The sequence below is a fragment of the Suillus discolor genome, assembly GCF_016758755.1.
Source record: "Suillus discolor strain FC423 chromosome Unknown F5147scaffold_25, whole genome shotgun sequence".
Taxonomy (NCBI): domain Eukaryota; kingdom Fungi; phylum Basidiomycota; class Agaricomycetes; order Boletales; family Suillaceae; genus Suillus; species Suillus discolor.
This window is the reverse complement of record NW_024541272.1, coordinates 463,772-479,618: the sequence shown is the minus strand read 5'-3', so window position 1 is coordinate 479,618 and position 15,847 is coordinate 463,772. Positions and strand designations below refer to the sequence as shown.

Genomic DNA, 15,847 nt, shown 5'->3' with positions numbered 1-15,847 from the left:
ATTATCGAAAATTATTTCGATAGCGAAGTATCGTCCGTGCGTTTCTGAAGATCTCTCTACCTCCCTCCTTGTGTATGTGCCTGACCGTCATTTCCCATACTAACATCGGCCTGTATATTGATGGAGAACCGCGCGTTCATTCTCATACTTCGGGAGACCGTGACAGCACAGATGGTTCTGCCTCAAAGATTACCCACTGCGCCAGGGCCATCAACCATATATCCAACAGATTTTGGGCGTCATATAAGATGTCAAAATTGACGCTAGCAGTGGCTACGGAAGTCGGAGTCACATACTGCCGGTTACCATTTTCTCCCTCGTTTCCTCCAGTCGTTGATCTAGTACTTTAGCGTGCTCTCTAGCATCAAGGATGATGTGGTAAGCTGGTGCCTCAAAATGAGCCTCTCGGTAGATTTCAATCGCCTGTCTCAGGGACTTGATTCAGTGACACTTTGTGTACCGGCTCAGCCGGTCACAAGGCTTTGGCGTCTGATAAGAACGTGCCATCTGGATGCAGTGCAGAGCCCCAACTATATATTTCCACCATTTCTCCCTTCCTACTTACCCCTAGCCCAAACATGGCAAGCGCATCACCACGACCCAGTCCCCCGCCTGTCAGTACCGACCTACTGACTAACGAGTAAGTAGCAAGCTAGACTCAGTTGTCCATAATACTCATGCACACGCAGGGATGCGATCGAAGTTGACATTGTTGCAAATATGTGAATGTCGATCGATCAGCGTGGTATAATTGACGTCTGACTCTATTGTCTCAAAGGTCAAGCACCCTAGAGGAGATCCAGGATGAATTCAAGCCGAATAATGCGAACGAGGAGCGTGGAGGCCTCGCTAAGAATATGTAAATATTGACCAACCAACGCGGCCAACGTGACGCCTAACTATATTGTTTTAAAGGTCAAACACCCTGGAGCAGACCCCGGACAATAGGATCGAACCAAACAACACGAAGGAGAATCCTGCGGTGTCCATCGAAGGAAGCCTTAATAAGATGTGAATGTCAACGCATCACCTCGCTACACTTGACGTCTGACTATTTTCTCAAAGGTCAAACACGCTGGAGCACGTTCTCGAAGTCCTTAAAGGATCAACGATCGCAAAAGAACGTGGAAAAGATGACAACTCAAAGTTTTGGGCGACATACAAGAGAGTTTCGACTGAGTACGATGACGATTTCCTCGAGCAGGCCGATAACGACATGGACATTATTCTGACATTTGTGCGTTTCTTTCTGCGTCTCTCGATGCAAGTCTCATAGAAGGATTAGGCTGGTCTATTCTCAGCTGTCAACTCTACCTTCCTCGTCGGGTCGCAGCCTAATCCAGGAGACACCACTAATGCCCTTCTCCTGTATCTAATCAAGGTAACTGTTGACGGCTCAAATTCCGTACCTGACATCAGCACTCTTTCCTCATCTACGGGATTTGTCCCTTCGATGGTCTGGATGCAAACGCTTTCCTACGCTAGCCTCGCATTTAGCGTCTTGGCTGCATTCGGAGCTGTCTTGGGAAAACAATGGCTAAACTCTTACAAGGTAGTTCGGGAAGGACGAACTATTGAAGAGCGCGGCATAGAGAGGCAGGTGAAGCTCGACGGAGTAGAGTATTTTCGCCTGCAGGCCTTTTTACGGATGTTCCTAGTGCTGCTCCAGATTTCGCTCCTTCTCTTCGGCCTCTCGCTGAGCGCCCGCATGTGGGTCCAGCAAACCACAATATCCAGCGTCATTATCTGCGTTACAGCTTTCGGTGTTCTGTTCTATGTCGGCACTGTCCTCGTATCGGTGTTGCGTCCGGACAGTCCTTTCCAAACACCAACCTCGGAGCTATTGGTTACCATCTACCGAAAATTTCGTCCCGACAAATCTCCATTCAATTTTAACATATTCGGCAAATCGGCCGCCATTCGATGGATACTAGATATATCAACAAACCCGGACATTATCGAGACCGCGGCTGCCATTTTACCTACCGTGCAATGGCCCCGGAAGCATGATGCTTCAGCAACCTTCGCACGTTTGCGTGACCATTTCGTGGCGTGTCAGGACAAGGAACTATATATAAAGTTTGGCAAAGCCATGGCCCATCTTTGCATCCATTCGCTGAAAATCAAGGAGGATTTCCTGAAGTTTCATTGGAATGATGAATTTCAAGGAATCCGAAGTCGCTTCATTCGCGATGCGTTTATGGCTGGACGGGCTGCCTACGATAAACTCAAGAATTCGGAGAAAGAAGACGATGAAATGAAGCACCGTGCCGATACACGCACTGCTCTCAGAACACTGGTTGTCCATGGAGTGGACGAACAATTTTCACGTCCGGACGATGAACACTTGATTTGGAATGGTGATCTGCGTTGGCGTCACAGCGACGACAGGGAGCCCAGCTGTGAAGAATTTGATTGGCTAGTTGATTACCTGGCGGATGACGCAGAGCACGACATGGACGATGAAACAGAGGGTGATGCAGGCCATGTCAAAGATCATGAAACAGAAGGTGATGCTTTGCTTGCACTGAGCGCCATGCGTGGGCTAGGGAGCTCTACCAAGCAACAGTCCTATATCAGGTCGCTAATCCACTGCATGGGGCCCACCAGACCTCCCCGAGTCCGGCATACCGCGCTTAGGGCTGTTTTTGAAGCTCGAGAAGAATTAGCTTCTCTGACAAGTGCCTCGGCATCGAAGGGTATCGACGCACAACTCCTGAATGAGCTTTGCCAGGCTCTCTCAACTGCTGTGCATCCAAATGACCACAAGACAATCCACGACACTGCACTCGACCACTACCTCCACCTCCTCTATGTCCTGACAAAGAACGACGAGTGGTATCAACGTCTGACCCGTAATGGTCATCTCGACCGGTGCATTCCTCTAGTTGACGGTGTCTTTCATGAACGTTTTTCGGAAGTCGGATTCTACCTTCTCGTGATCTTCGGGCGCATGAAGTCCTCGGGCAAGGATCTTTCTTTCAGCCCTATCAAGGACAAATGGCGGATGCTCATCACAAATGCGTGGGACAATGCGCAATATCTCAAAGAAGAAGACGACTACGTCGATGGAATACCAGCCTTCGTGACAGCGACGAGGCTGAATTTGACAGCCTCGTATAATCGTGTTCCGTCGAAGTGGTTCACAGAACTCGCTTCAAAGGTGCATCAAGCGTTGATCAAATGGCAGAAGAAACAAGCGATCCTTGTCACGGCGGATGATGGTATAGCTCGGGCCAAATTTGACGCTGCAATATCCGATGTGCAGGGCCTGTACGACGAGCTGAGTCATATGATCAAGCAACGGGACAAATCGCAAGAATTCCGAGAAAAGAGCTTCGGGATCGAGAAAGATATGCATGAGTAGCGATCTACTTTTACGCATTCGTTACGCACGTTGCAGTTCATTTCTTACATATATTGGCGCCTGGTTTATCAATTGGTTGTCGTTTAATCATGGAATGGCTATAGCATTTTTCTTTCTTACCTTGTATTTGTTACAATTTCAGTTTTGCGTTGTCTGGAAAAACAAATAAAATCACGCTCATATAACAAGGCAACATTAAAATACTCTGTATATTCTGCGTCTTCGCCCTCGTAAGCCTGCAATTCGAGGGAGTGTATGAGCAGGTGCATCGCGGCAGCATATAAAGGCCTGCTTGTCAAAATGGCTGCCTCTCTTTGGATCGGCTTGTCTCTTGGCGAGTACTTTTTCGACTTAAGTTCTCTCTGGGCGAACGACAATGATGAGCAAGGGGGAATTCGATCAAAAGACAATACTTTGACACGCTGCCCACACCTGGCGCACCCAACGTTTGCATCATGCCACGCTGGCCTCTCATACCCACTACGATTGAGTCTAGGCAGTGCAGAACAATCAACCGCTCGAGTGTTGTAGTCACCTTTCCGGCAATAAGCTCGATAATAATGGGGAGCTACGATAAACACAATGAGAAGGCATGCCATAATGAGGTGACGACTACCTACTACCTTCGAATTCCGCTCTGGATCATACTCGATACGTTTCTCCCGAGTCTGGCACATGAGTTCGCGGGTTTCTTCTTGAACAACTTCATGATGCTTCTACGAGTTATTTTTAACATTTGTAGAGGTCTAGATAGTAGAAGTCACCCACCTAAATCCTTTGGATCGACGCAATTTTTTTTTTTTTTGAATCCTCTTTATTGTCCGGTGGGGCGGGGCCCTATGGTGGACAGTACGTACAGTATTGTAATCTATCGTAGGTTTGTGCTATTGGAACATTGTATGTAACTCTAATATTGGTCCAGGATGTGAGGCGAGGACAATGGATACCATCTGAAGGTATGCGGGGGTTTCTGCTAGCTTGCTAGCTATCTATGTTCTTCGTCCGTTGCGAGCTTTTTCCTTTTCTGGGGGGGTGACGTCTCCGAAGGTGCTGATGAATCGTTTGGTGCGAGCTATATATTTGAATAAAGGTCCTATGCACTTCTCGTCATTGAGTAAGTGCTTTAGTTGCTGGGCTCGAGTGCCCAGCTCCGCTTTTAGCTTTCTTCGGTGGGCCGCATACGTTGGGCATACGAAAAGGAAATGGTGGACGGATTCTTCTCTTTCCTGACAGGATGGGCAGCGCGGGGATGGGCTTCGTGCTATGCGGTGTAGATGTTTGTTTAGCGGGACGTGACCGGTTCGAAGTTGGACTAGGAGAGATGAGTGGCGTCTCGGGAGGTGGTCTGCGATTCGTGAGAAGGTGTTTGACGGGGTGCGTGGGTCTATTTCTTTGAATCTCGCATATCGGGGGGATAGGCGCATTATTGAGGCCGCTTCGTCTGCGATTCTCTTGTCGAACAGTTGCTTGATCGCTGATTTGCTTCTTGGGAGGGTTACTGGTGAGTTGTCCGTTTTGCGAAGGGAATGGGGTAGGAGGTGCCCGTCTGATGATTCTCCTCTTGCAGCTTTTTTCGCCTCTTTGTCTGCTTCTTCGTTGCCTTCGATACCAATGTGCCCCGCTGACCATCTAACCACCAGTTTGTGGGTCTCGTTCTCGTTGTCTGTGAGTAGTTCGCGTAGCTCGTCATGGAACATGTCCATGAGGTAGTGTCCCGGTTTCGATTGAAATGCCATCGTTGCGCGCACTGCCGCCTGATTGTCCACTCCCAGTGCCATGGTTGGAACGTTTCCCCTCCTTCTCACCTCTTCTTTCAACAGCTGTACCGCGAGCAGCATGCCTACAATCTCCCCTTCGTACACCGTGTGTTCTCCAATGCCTCCTAGGTGGTATCTTCTCTCCTTCACCTTCCGCTCTCCGTCCATGAGCACTGCTGCTGCTCCGACTCCTTCCTCTATGGCCGACCCATCTGAATATACCCGTAACTCTTCTTCTGCCATGGATCGACGCATCTGAAGATGACTAGGTCATACCATCAATATCGCTTGGACTCGATGGATAAAGCAATAACTTCATCGCTCTGTTCCTGGCGAATCCATATAATAGCAGGTGCAAGATACTAAACGCTATTGACGTCTGACTATTTTTTTTCAAAGGTCAGACACGCTAGGACAGGTTCTGGATGTGAATGGCAGTGCTGACACGAGGTGCTGTGTAGGATGATGCCGCTGAAGACTTGAAGCTTGAACCGATGCACGTCCTGCCACTGCACAGTCTGTACAGTCAACAAGAGATGTTTGAATGCGGAATAGCTCTGGCTGCACACGCGCACGATATCTGACTGATGCGCAAGTCAAGCTTTACGGATGGAGGATGGTCTAAAGGATGTACTGATCAATGAATCACCTATCAATAAAATACTGCTTCAAGTCAATACAGATAGCATAACAAGATCGAGATATAACTAAAATATTCAAGAGACATTCAAAAACCCGCTAGCAGCAGACACATGACTTTCCGCCTCCATGTTCGCCAGGGTCGGTGTGTACTGCTACTGCTTGCTGGTGTTGTTGCTGCTGTTGTGTGTCAGGGTCCGGTTCGGCAGTATCGAAATATTCATCAGGTACGATGTCCGGGTCTGGGCCAGGAGCACCCGCAGCAGCATTACGCTGTAGATCTACGCATCAGAAAACCAGGATACGCTGATAAGAATCGACCTGACCCACCTCTTTGGCCTTCGCGAATGGAACGTCGACAACGGGCGGCGTTGCATGATGGGGTGACGGGGAGAATAGGTGTCGTAAATGAGTTTTGATAGTAGTGGTGACAGTGACTGGTGGTGAGGTGGTGGGTGGTGCAGGCGCAGGAGCTTCCTGAGGCCTCCTCGTCATAGCGAGCCTCAATCTTTTGAGGCGCCCAGGGCGTTGTTGAAGTCTCGGCCTGGAAATCTGAGAATGCTGTGATGAATTATGAGCGAGAGAACAGAAGGATGCGCTCTTGCACGCACTTGATGCGTTCCATAGAAGAAATTTGGATCTGCATCGTAGCCATCGTGATCTTGCCCGGGTATCTCTGCCTGCATAATAGTCAGTATCGAAAGAGGTAAGGAAAGAGGTGCATACACCAAGAATACGGTCGTTGTCCGCAGCGAGCGTGCTGCATTTCTCCTTGAACTCTGAGTGACGTGCGGGTGAGCATGGTAGTCGTGGGTGACACGACGGAAGACTTGCCGTTAGACCAATCGAGACAGCTGGCCTTCGCAATGTCGTCGATGGCGTCCATCATGGATTTGTGTGCTGCGAGGGCCTCGTCGAGTTTACCTGCTGAAAGGAATGCCTGGCACCGTTTCTGGTGTGCAGTGAGCATCAAGGACTCGAGATCCCAGCCGAAGAGCTGGACAAAGCACTAGGTTATGACAAGCATTATGTATGGATCATGCCGACGCACCACGGTCAAGTCCTGGTATGCGAGATGAATGTATTTCGATGAGAAAGCGTTTGAGTTAACAGCGGTGGTGAAGTGATTAGCGGCTTCGTCGTGATGCGCGCCATCGAAAGCTTTGATTCCGAGCTGAACACGTAGATATGTCTATTGTGCGAGTTGAAAAGATCAGGATTGATGATCGAGTGTGGCCACATGATACTCACTTCCACGACACGACGCGCGAGAGGATCGACATTGGGACAAGCGGCAGCCAGGTCTTTGATGAGCATCATTGCTTCCTCGTATTGATCTGCGCTGAAGAGGACGATAGCCTGGAATACAAGATGAGGCAGAGAGCATGGGAGACGAATTGAATGTACCTTGATCAAGAGAAGAAATTGGTTGGTTTCTGAATCTTGGTTGGTGAACATGGATGCGACGTCGAATGCTATCCTTGCTTCCCGGACGTGGCCTTTTCCGCAGAGGGCGATGCCTTTTGAGATAAAGCCTATCAATGATGGCCGAATGTTGATGGACTACGTTACGGATAAAAGTTAGCCTTTCGTAAAAGGGCCACGATGGGTCACTCCATCTCACCTGGATTGCATCATCAAGAGCATGATCCCAGTCGTGCTTCCGGGCCATGACGAATGAACGATTGGCATATGAAATAACGTCGTCGGCGTTGGTGTGGATCTCTTGAGTGAGGAGCTCTTCAGCGATAGACAAGTCCCCAGTTAGACATGCATCACGGGCTGTTGTGATGTTAAGGATCTGCACGAAGGATGCTCGAATTGTGTAATGGGTGTCAGAAATGAAAACTTGCCTTTGAATGAGCGTCCTTTGGTATTGCCCACTCCCAGATCTTCTTGTCATAACCTCCGCTGAGGATATGCTTGCCGTCCACAGAGAATGTGACACATGTCGTGGTGGATGAATGCTGGAATACGGCGATGGTTCGTTGATCTGAGAGCCGCCAGAGACGGACATGGTTGTCTCTAGATGCAGAAGCGACGAGGGTGCCAGCAGGATGAATGGCAATGGCGTTGATAGTGTCAGTGTGGCCTTCATAGGGATGACCAACTTGCTGCCAGGTTGATGTGTCCCACTCTCGTATGGTGGGATCATCTTCACCACCTCCTGAAAGAAGGCGTGTGCCATCAGGCGTCCACGCGAGTGACACGTTCCATGATAAACTGAAACCTGTCAAAGATGCGACTTGTTCCCTTGTGCCTGGATTATAAATTTGGATATTCCTGTATGTTGCGATGGCAAGAAGTTCACCAGAAGGCGAATATCGAACGCAGTAGACAAAATTGCCACACCCGATTGGATCTCCTTGCATCTGCCACGTTTTGGTACTTAAAAACTTGACCGTGTAGTCCCGTGAACCAGTGGCCAGCACCATTCCATCCGGAGAAAAATCCAGCGAGAAGATCCAACTGGAGTGGGCTTCGATGGGTTGGGTGATGGATTCGCCAGTTTCACCGTGCCAGGCGATGACTTCTCCTTCATAATCACCGCTTGCTATTATTTGACCATCTCGTGACACCGCCAATGCATGCACCTCACTGCTATGCCCTTCCATCTTCTTCAACACAATGCCTGTCTCCAAGTCCCAAAGACGAAGTGTCTTGTCCGCCGAGCCCGTAATCATTCGTCGTTTATCGGGGAACACTGCGACTGCCCTTACTTTGTCCTCATGATCTTCAAAAGTTCGAATGGGTGTGGTGCTTGGAATGAGCTGTGACATTTTCCTGGAGGTTGATGGTGTTGAGCACGGCCGAGGGATTGTGGGTGTCTTTCTCTAAGTTACAGAGGTGCGTGTATTGTGCGTTTTTATGTTACTTCACCACGCTAACCATCCTCGTTTCCATAGACGCCCAAGACACGAGGCAGTGCGCCATCACCGCCTGCCCCCAACCAGTCATAACCGACCGCACTGGCTACATGCGTCCGACGTTTGTCCTCACAGTTTCAAGCCCTACCAAGACATCAAGTGAGTAGCACACCTCTTCAACAAACTTTCAAGTTCGAGTCTTATGTCCCATGGCCGCTCACCTTACAGCTCGCTGTAGACTGATATAAAGTATCTGCATGTCTTGGTGCGTCTTGATTGTTCCCCGTCAGGAAGGGAACGTTTCCAGTACTTGTTCACCAAGAAGACTAAGCTTGCTTTCGCCTGCAGTGAATTCGAGCTGGAGAACGACCATCACGCGCATCATATAAAAGAAACATTGTAGCAAATGATTTGTGAAGCGCAAAGCAGGATCGATTTTAGCATGCTGATCAGCATCCGTGGTCGTCCGCATCCGGCCACCCCCACGTAATGAGCCGAGTCGCCCCGTCATTCTACGACTGTACTCCACGGTTAACTAGTGTGGACATCGCGGAACCACGAGTGCCAACAAAGCCAGCTCCATTCGATTGAATGATAGCATCGATGAACACCGGATGCCTGGTAACAGCTACAACTTGAGTTAGAATGAAAATATGACATCTAACCTACTCACCATTTTCCATAGATCTCCTCTGTCCGTTCCGCTGCATGATCTACCCATGTCCGCCCCAACATCTGATCACCATTCCGGGTCCCTTTCGTCGCTCGTCATGATAACATGTGTAGCATCGATTCCTTTTCGTGTGCGAAGCTCTTCTTGCACCTCAGACACCCTGAGCGCAATGACAGACAACAGGCCGAAGCACTGATCCACGGGAAACTCCTCGCATTGCTGGCTGAAGTCGCCGTGCCGTATGTGGATCGATATATACTATAAAAAGTTAGATCTGTAGAGCAACCTATGCCCGAAACTTTCACTCACAGGAGGTGTTGGTTCATTCATGGCGCGTCGGTCATGCGCATCGGCAATATTTTCCATGCTTGCAGTCCATCACATGTGTTGGCCTCCAAATCTCCATGCAGGAGAATAGTCTATTTCCCATTCCCATGTATGATGAGCGCTTATGTAGTGACAGAAATCGAAGCATAATACGTGATAGTCCGGGGGAAGGGAAACCTGGTGCAGCGTGCTGAGGGGAATGTCGATTTGTTCATGATAATTCCAGGCTTTTCGAGCGAGTTTCTGGAAACCCAATTAACACGAGAGACCAAAAGGATGCATGATTGTGATGTCTCATGCTAAGAGATGTCAGCTCGACCCAAGCTGCGGTTCGCGTCCATGAGACATCTATGATGGCCACGCACCGAAGAGGAATGTTCGAAATTGGCTCACCGAGCTTGAGCAGGTTCAGGGAGGGACTTCGTCGTGGTTCAGGAATCTCGATGTGCTGTTGAACGGTTTCCCAGACAGTCCAACAACTAAGATCATCGAGAACCTGACTGTCTGGATCCTTGACTTCGTGCCATTGAAGCAAGTGGATCCCTATGGCTTGACTTAGTCGAGGGACGTCAAATACTTCCCCGAAAACAAATGGAGGTGCGCTTGGGTCGATATGGTTAGAGAGGAACTTTGGGATTATGGGTATCTGTTCTGTTATGAGAGCGAGGTATATCAAATTGCCCTAGTTCTTGAAGTTAGAAGTGGTTCGTTGACTTACATAGGTTATCACGTCGTTCGCTAACAAATCACTGTGATCAGTGGTTCAAGTGGTGTTCGGTGTACTCCATCCCGCTGAAGTCCACGATGTAACGTACTTCGTGTCGTTGCGAAGGTTATCTGAGACCAACGTTATGGTAAGACCCAAGCCTTGTACGTTTTTACCTAAAGGAAAATGCAAATACAGACGATAAAACAGAAGGTGACGCTTTTTTTCCACTGAGCGCCATGCGTGGAATGGGGAGCTCTACCAAGCATCTGTCCTACATCAGGGAGCTGTATGGGCCCAACCGGACCTCCCCGAGTCCGGCATGCGGCGCTTAGGGCTGTTTTTGAAGTTCGAGAAAAACTAGCTTCCATGACAGATGCCTCGATGCCAGATGGTGTCGACGCACAACCCCTGGACAAGCTTTCCCGTGCTCTTGTAATTGCTGTGCGTCCAAGTGGCGAAAAGCCACGACACTGGAGCCGACGCCTTTTTCCACGAAACTCGAGACACATGCTACCTCCACCTCCTCTATGTCCTGACAAAGAACGAGACGAGCGGTCCTTGTGATAGGCTACCGTGGACGCTGTATTATGCTCTAGCAGAGCTTATACGACGATCTGCGTGGTATGACTGAGCACCAGAATGCCCTGGAAAGGGACAGTGGAACTTTGGGGGACTGAAGGATAGCATTGGTGGCGATATACTTTTACGCATTTGTCATGCACGTCGCTGTTCGTTCCTATGCTTATCATATCAGCGCCTGATTCATGAGATGGATGAGATTTACTTACAGAATGACTACAGGAACTTTTTTTACGTACCTTCACTGCAATTAATATTGGAGTTCTATTTTGTGAAGAAGTCGGCGACTGAGTACTGAGTACTCGTTTTGACGCCGCCATTCAAAGTGCTAAGTGTCACTTAGATCCAACCGAGAACTTCTCCATGGTAAATCGATTTGAACCATACGTTGAGCAGAAGTCAGACTTCCGTCCAGGCATTAGAAATACAGGGTGACTATGGGTACAGAGTAAATGAGTACAACTATCGCAGAAAAATAAATAAACGAAATCTATCACGCTCGTGTGACAGAAGGAGACATCGGAACACTCTGTATATTCTGCGTCTTCGCCCTCGTAAGCCTGCAGTTCGAGGGATCGTATGAGCTATTGCATCGCAGCAGCATATGAAGGTCTGCTTACTCGTCAAAATGGGTACCTCTCTTTGGATCAGCTCGTCTCTTGGCCAGTACCTTCCTGACCTTTCTCTCCGGGCGAACGACGATGATTGGTACGGGAGAATTCGAGAGACAATACTTTGACACACTGCCTACACCTGGCGCACCGAACGCCGCACCCCAGGCTTGCATCATGCCACGCTGGCCTCTCGTGCCCACTACGATTGAGTCTGGGCGGTACAGAGCAATTAACCGCTCAAGGGTTGTAGTGACTTTGCCGGCAATAAGCTCGACGATAATGGAAAGCTACGATGAACGCATTGAGAGGTATGCCGTAACGATAACGGCCGCCTACCTTCCGCTCTGGATCGTATTCAATACATTTCTCCTGAATCTGACGCATGAGTTCACGGGCGTCCTCTCGAACGACTTCATGATCCTTCTCTAAGTTATAATTTAACATTCGCATAGGTCCAGGTAGTACGAGCCACCCACCTAAATCCTCTGGGTCGATACCTCTGAATACGATTAACTCATCCCCGTCCTGCACCAAACTCTCCAGCGCCCAGTCAAGGGCGTAACGTCCGCTTTCGTCTGGACTCGATGCACAAAGAAATACCCTCGTCGCTCTGCTCCTAGCGTATCCATCCGATTGCACGTGCAGGGTAAATGAGAACATGGACGCGGCGGGATTTTCGAATGTGTCGAACGACACTTTCGGCGTGTAACCTTGTCCGGCGACGGATTGAGCCGTGTTCTGCTGCATGTTCATCGACGGGGACCGCGAGAGCGACGTCGAAGAGGACGAGAGGGGTGGCAGTCGCGATGTTGACGCCGGTAGTGTGAGAAATGAGGGAAGAGGGGACAAAAGTGGCGACGACGGCATGGAAGATGACGGGTGCAAGCAGGGTGAACCCGGCTGGGAGGATTGTTTTAGTGCCGATCGTAACCATACGATTGGAATATGAGTGTGTGGTTCAGACATGGCGGTGTGATAAAGGATTATTTATTAGTTTTGTTGATAAGTTGTTACATAGCCAACATCCCAAAAATAATAATCGCAATATTATTAACTCTCACCTGACTTTGATCTCCAACTCTCATGTCGACTTCTCGTTCAGCTAGTCCTACGGAGGAGGAAGTTCAAGAGCAGGTTGAGCAGCACACGGAGGTGACGCCCAAGTCCACTGGCGAGTCAACCTCCCCAGAGGAGTCTGCTGAACCTTCGGATACAGACCAGGACGCCACAACAGCTCATGCTTTCCCAACAGCGGGATCGTGGCAAGCCATATGGTCTCCTCAGCACAACGCCTATTATTTCTACAACTCAGAAACCAAAGAAACGACTTGGGTGAACCCCCTTCAACCTGCCGCCTCTGAACCAGAACCTTCCTCGTCCTCCACCTCCCAATCTGGCCCTTCCACAATAATAGACTCTCACTACGCCACACTGCAAGCAAACGCGATGGCGCAGGGTATTGATCCGTCCTTAGCCCATCTTGATCCATCACTTGCTTCCTCGTCTGGTGTTCCTAGCAATCTTATGTATACCGCCAAGTTCAACGCGAGGACTGGTGCTTTTGCGAAGGTGGATAGTCGCGATCCTACTCACTTGTCAGAGTATGAACGTGCTAAGCGCATGAGCGAGTTCTACTTTGACGTTGGTGCTTGGGAGAGCGATGTCGAGGCCCGTAACAGGGCTGAGATTGAGGCCGAGGGAGAAGGCAAGAAGAGAAAACGCCCGACAAAGAAAGATCTGGTAAGATCAGACATGGATTCCGTTCATTATCGGATGTTGATTTTCATTTTGCAGGAGCGGTTCAAGGAACAGAAGAAATTAAAGAAAATTGCGAAGACAGCATGGCTTCGAACATAGGAACCCTATTACTGTCGTATTAGAAGAAATCCAAAGCAACAATAAATTCCTTAGTTATATTATAAAAAGAAAGTTCATCAGCCGGATTGTCAGTGTTCAATAGTACAACCACCTTGAGGTTTACAATGATAGATCACTACTGATAGCTACCACCTGGCGATATCAGCATTAGCGTCCACAGGTATGTCCATTTTTATCCCTCATTTTTGATGATGTCCTAAGTTGCGAATACGCCAATGATTTTGAAAGGAGGAACACTTTGTCCTTCGTCTCCAAGTAGCACGCACTCGATGAAGTGCGATCCTCTCGTGACAAATTGATCAATCATCATAAGACTTGATGACCCATTAATGACCGCACACAAATGAAAATAAAACAAGACACTCACGTCGGCGCCCCCTCACTGACATGTCCTGCATTTCCTATAATCACCGCACCTCTGAAATTATCATCCACCCAACATTCAATCTCACTTCCTTCCCCAATCCGGCTCATAGGCTCCTTCAAGAAATAAATCCCGACGTCTCCAGCGCCTACTTTGATAGGTACGCGCAATCTGCTCGTAGGCAGCGAGCTATACCAATAATATCCAGCCGTAAGCAACGGAGAGGACCCTGCCGGAGGATGCGCCGCTGCCCAGCCAGACCCGTAGAAAAGCGACGGAGGTACAGGGTTCACGAGGTCATTAGCAGACGCACAAAATGGGGCGACCTCTTCGAATGGCAGCGGGTCTTTGAGGCGCGTATTGATTCGCACAGGAGGAATTCGGAGTTCAGGGTATATTGGTACAGGATGGGACTCTGCTTGGGCAAGAGCTAGTGCGTGTTTCTTCTCGGCTTCTGCACCGTCATCTACTGGGCGTGGTGGTTCAGGCACCGCAGCACCTTTCCTTGCGCCTACTCCGCCAAAGAGATGCGTATCTGCACCTGGGAGGTAACCATGTGACATCATGATAGGAATGGTCTCGTACGACTGGCCACGCGCCGTTGACCACGCGGCACATATCTGAGATTGGAAGTACGATACGAGAACGTCGGTTATAAGTTCATGACCTGCCGGATTTGCAAGAATGGGGTCCGCAAAGTAAGGCTTAATGAGGTCGGGGTTTGCCATGTAAGACGGATATAGTATGGGTTTGACGCTTTACACAGGCGTCAGAAAATATTCTTTTGACAGGTAATGAAATTATACCTGATATGCGGTACGTCATAGAATTGTGCGACGATATTGTGCCAATGGTCAGGTCCTGCAAATCCATATACCTGGTGTGTTTGTGCACTAAAATGCCCTAGAATGACGACTGCAGGTTGATCAGGGCGGTCCAATATTGAGCGAACCATCAACTCGAAATGCTCCATCGCACGCTGGTTGCTGGTAGAATTTAAACGCCACATAACACTTTAGGCGGAGATCTGTGCTTACCCTTCATCGTCGACGTCAAATTCGAGTATCACCAAGTCGGTGTTCTCTGGGATATGATGCGAGCTACAAAATCCAAAGTACCCTGAGTTTGTTCGCCTCATAGCACCGTTGGTAAGCTCTGATGCCGGGTGAGGGAAAACACTCGACCACCACTGGAAAAAGCGTGAAGGATAGCAGGTGGAAGACAATGGATCATCTCCTGCTGCATGACATGCAGATACTACACAATTACACCATCAATATAAGTTCTTTTGCAAAATAAAGAACACGCACTAGAACCGCCAAGCACGCTGATAGTCACAGGCTGACCCAAAAGTGCTTTGTGAATAACCCGGTGCACCCTCCCCCCACTCCCCAAATGCAACCGACTCTGCGACAACGGAACCACCCCATACTTATTCGCAATATCATCCTTGGGCCCAAACACAGGGCAAAAGTCAAACGGATTTGCAACCTCGGATGAATTGTCGATAGGGTTGTTGGCCCCATGCAAATAATTCTTTGGTACGAGGCCTTCTGTTGTAAATGACCCAGCGCTGGTATGGTTTGAGAAGAGTATAAACCGCGATAGCGCGATCAGTAGGACGAATCCGAGGATGATGGCCCATATTCTATTGGTGACGCCTAGCACCCTTTGATTCCACCTGTTAGTGTGTTTACTAGAATCTGGGCCCATGCCCGTCAATCGGCGGTGATTGGGAGGGGAGATGCGTGCCAGAGCCTTGCCAGAGCCTAAGCGTCGTTGCATAAAACCTCTGAGACGAAAAAGAAAAAAGTACCGTCGAAAGCTGCCGAAATACGAAGCAAAGGCGGGATGTCAAGGAAGGGTGAACCCTTATGCCTTAACTCCGCGCCAAATGAGGTTAATGACGAGAAACACAAAAGAATGGACACTGTGGGAGTTGAACCCACGACCTCACGCAATCTATCCATGCGAAGCGTGCGCGCTACCAACTGTGCCAAGTGCCCTTTACGAAGCGTCAGTGACATATTATCTCGAGCGGAGGTCACTCTATCTAGGGAAATGACACTGCCA

The 15,847-nt window shown here is 49.2% G+C and overlaps 6 protein-coding genes and 1 non-coding gene across 7 annotated transcripts; 2 read left to right on the top strand and 5 right to left on the bottom strand.

The window, feature by feature from the left end:
• Positions 1–446: 446 nt before the first annotated feature.
• Positions 447–1,658, top strand: F5147DRAFT_612308 (uncharacterized protein; the record flags this gene model as incomplete). Its single annotated transcript, XM_041432457.1, has 6 exons — positions 447–640; positions 690–722; positions 779–859; positions 916–1,011; positions 1,066–1,237; positions 1,286–1,658. Coding segments are annotated over exons 1-6 (816 nt in total), but the record flags the coding sequence as incomplete, so codon positions are not given.
• A 4,204-nt stretch (positions 1,659–5,862) lies between these two features.
• F5147DRAFT_760837 (uncharacterized protein) lies at positions 5,863–6,504 on the bottom strand (the record flags this gene model as incomplete). Its single annotated transcript, XM_041440500.1, has 4 exons — positions 6,490–6,504; positions 6,375–6,443; positions 6,094–6,307; positions 5,863–6,036 (listed from the first exon to the last, which is right to left on the bottom strand). The coding sequence occupies exons 2-4, from the start codon at positions 6,416–6,418 to the stop codon at positions 5,863–5,865; spliced, it is 432 nt and encodes a 143-aa protein (XP_041293270.1). The 5' UTR covers positions 6,419–6,443; positions 6,490–6,504.
• Positions 6,505–9,369: 2,865 nt separating this feature from the next.
• On the bottom strand, positions 9,370–10,577 carry F5147DRAFT_745656 (uncharacterized protein; the record flags this gene model as incomplete). The annotated part of the gene is made up of 5 exons (XM_041439770.1): positions 9,370–9,526; positions 9,686–9,820; positions 9,882–9,978; positions 10,051–10,258; positions 10,533–10,577. 5 exons carry the CDS (start codon positions 10,575–10,577, stop codon positions 9,370–9,372), a joined length of 642 nt encoding a protein of 213 aa, XP_041293269.1.
• Positions 10,578–11,272: 695 nt separating this feature from the next.
• F5147DRAFT_693680 (uncharacterized protein) lies at positions 11,273–12,521 on the bottom strand. Its single transcript, XM_041437260.1, has 4 exons — positions 12,009–12,521; positions 11,869–11,957; positions 11,539–11,819; positions 11,273–11,478 (listed from the first exon to the last, which is right to left on the bottom strand). The coding sequence occupies exons 1-4, from the start codon at positions 12,496–12,498 to the stop codon at positions 11,412–11,414; spliced, it is 927 nt and encodes a 308-aa protein (XP_041293268.1). The 5' UTR covers positions 12,499–12,521; the 3' UTR covers positions 11,273–11,411.
• A 51-nt stretch (positions 12,522–12,572) lies between these two features.
• F5147DRAFT_693678 (uncharacterized protein) lies at positions 12,573–13,442 on the top strand. Its single transcript, XM_041437259.1, has one exon. It carries the CDS (start codon positions 12,616–12,618, stop codon positions 13,387–13,389), a length of 774 nt encoding a protein of 257 aa, XP_041293267.1. The 5' UTR covers positions 12,573–12,615; the 3' UTR covers positions 13,390–13,442.
• F5147DRAFT_693677 (uncharacterized protein) lies at positions 13,443–15,625 on the bottom strand. Its single transcript, XM_041437258.1, has 5 exons — positions 15,085–15,625; positions 14,812–15,031; positions 14,581–14,760; positions 13,778–14,530; positions 13,443–13,724 (listed from the first exon to the last, which is right to left on the bottom strand). The coding sequence occupies exons 1-5, from the start codon at positions 15,557–15,559 to the stop codon at positions 13,607–13,609; spliced, it is 1,746 nt and encodes a 581-aa protein (XP_041293266.1). The 5' UTR covers positions 15,560–15,625; the 3' UTR covers positions 13,443–13,606.
• A 73-nt stretch (positions 15,626–15,698) lies between these two features.
• F5147DRAFT_t79 lies at positions 15,699–15,780 on the bottom strand. Its single transcript has one exon. It is a non-coding gene; the product is annotated as a tRNA-Ala (tRNA).
• Between the last annotated feature and the right edge of the window lie 67 nt (positions 15,781–15,847).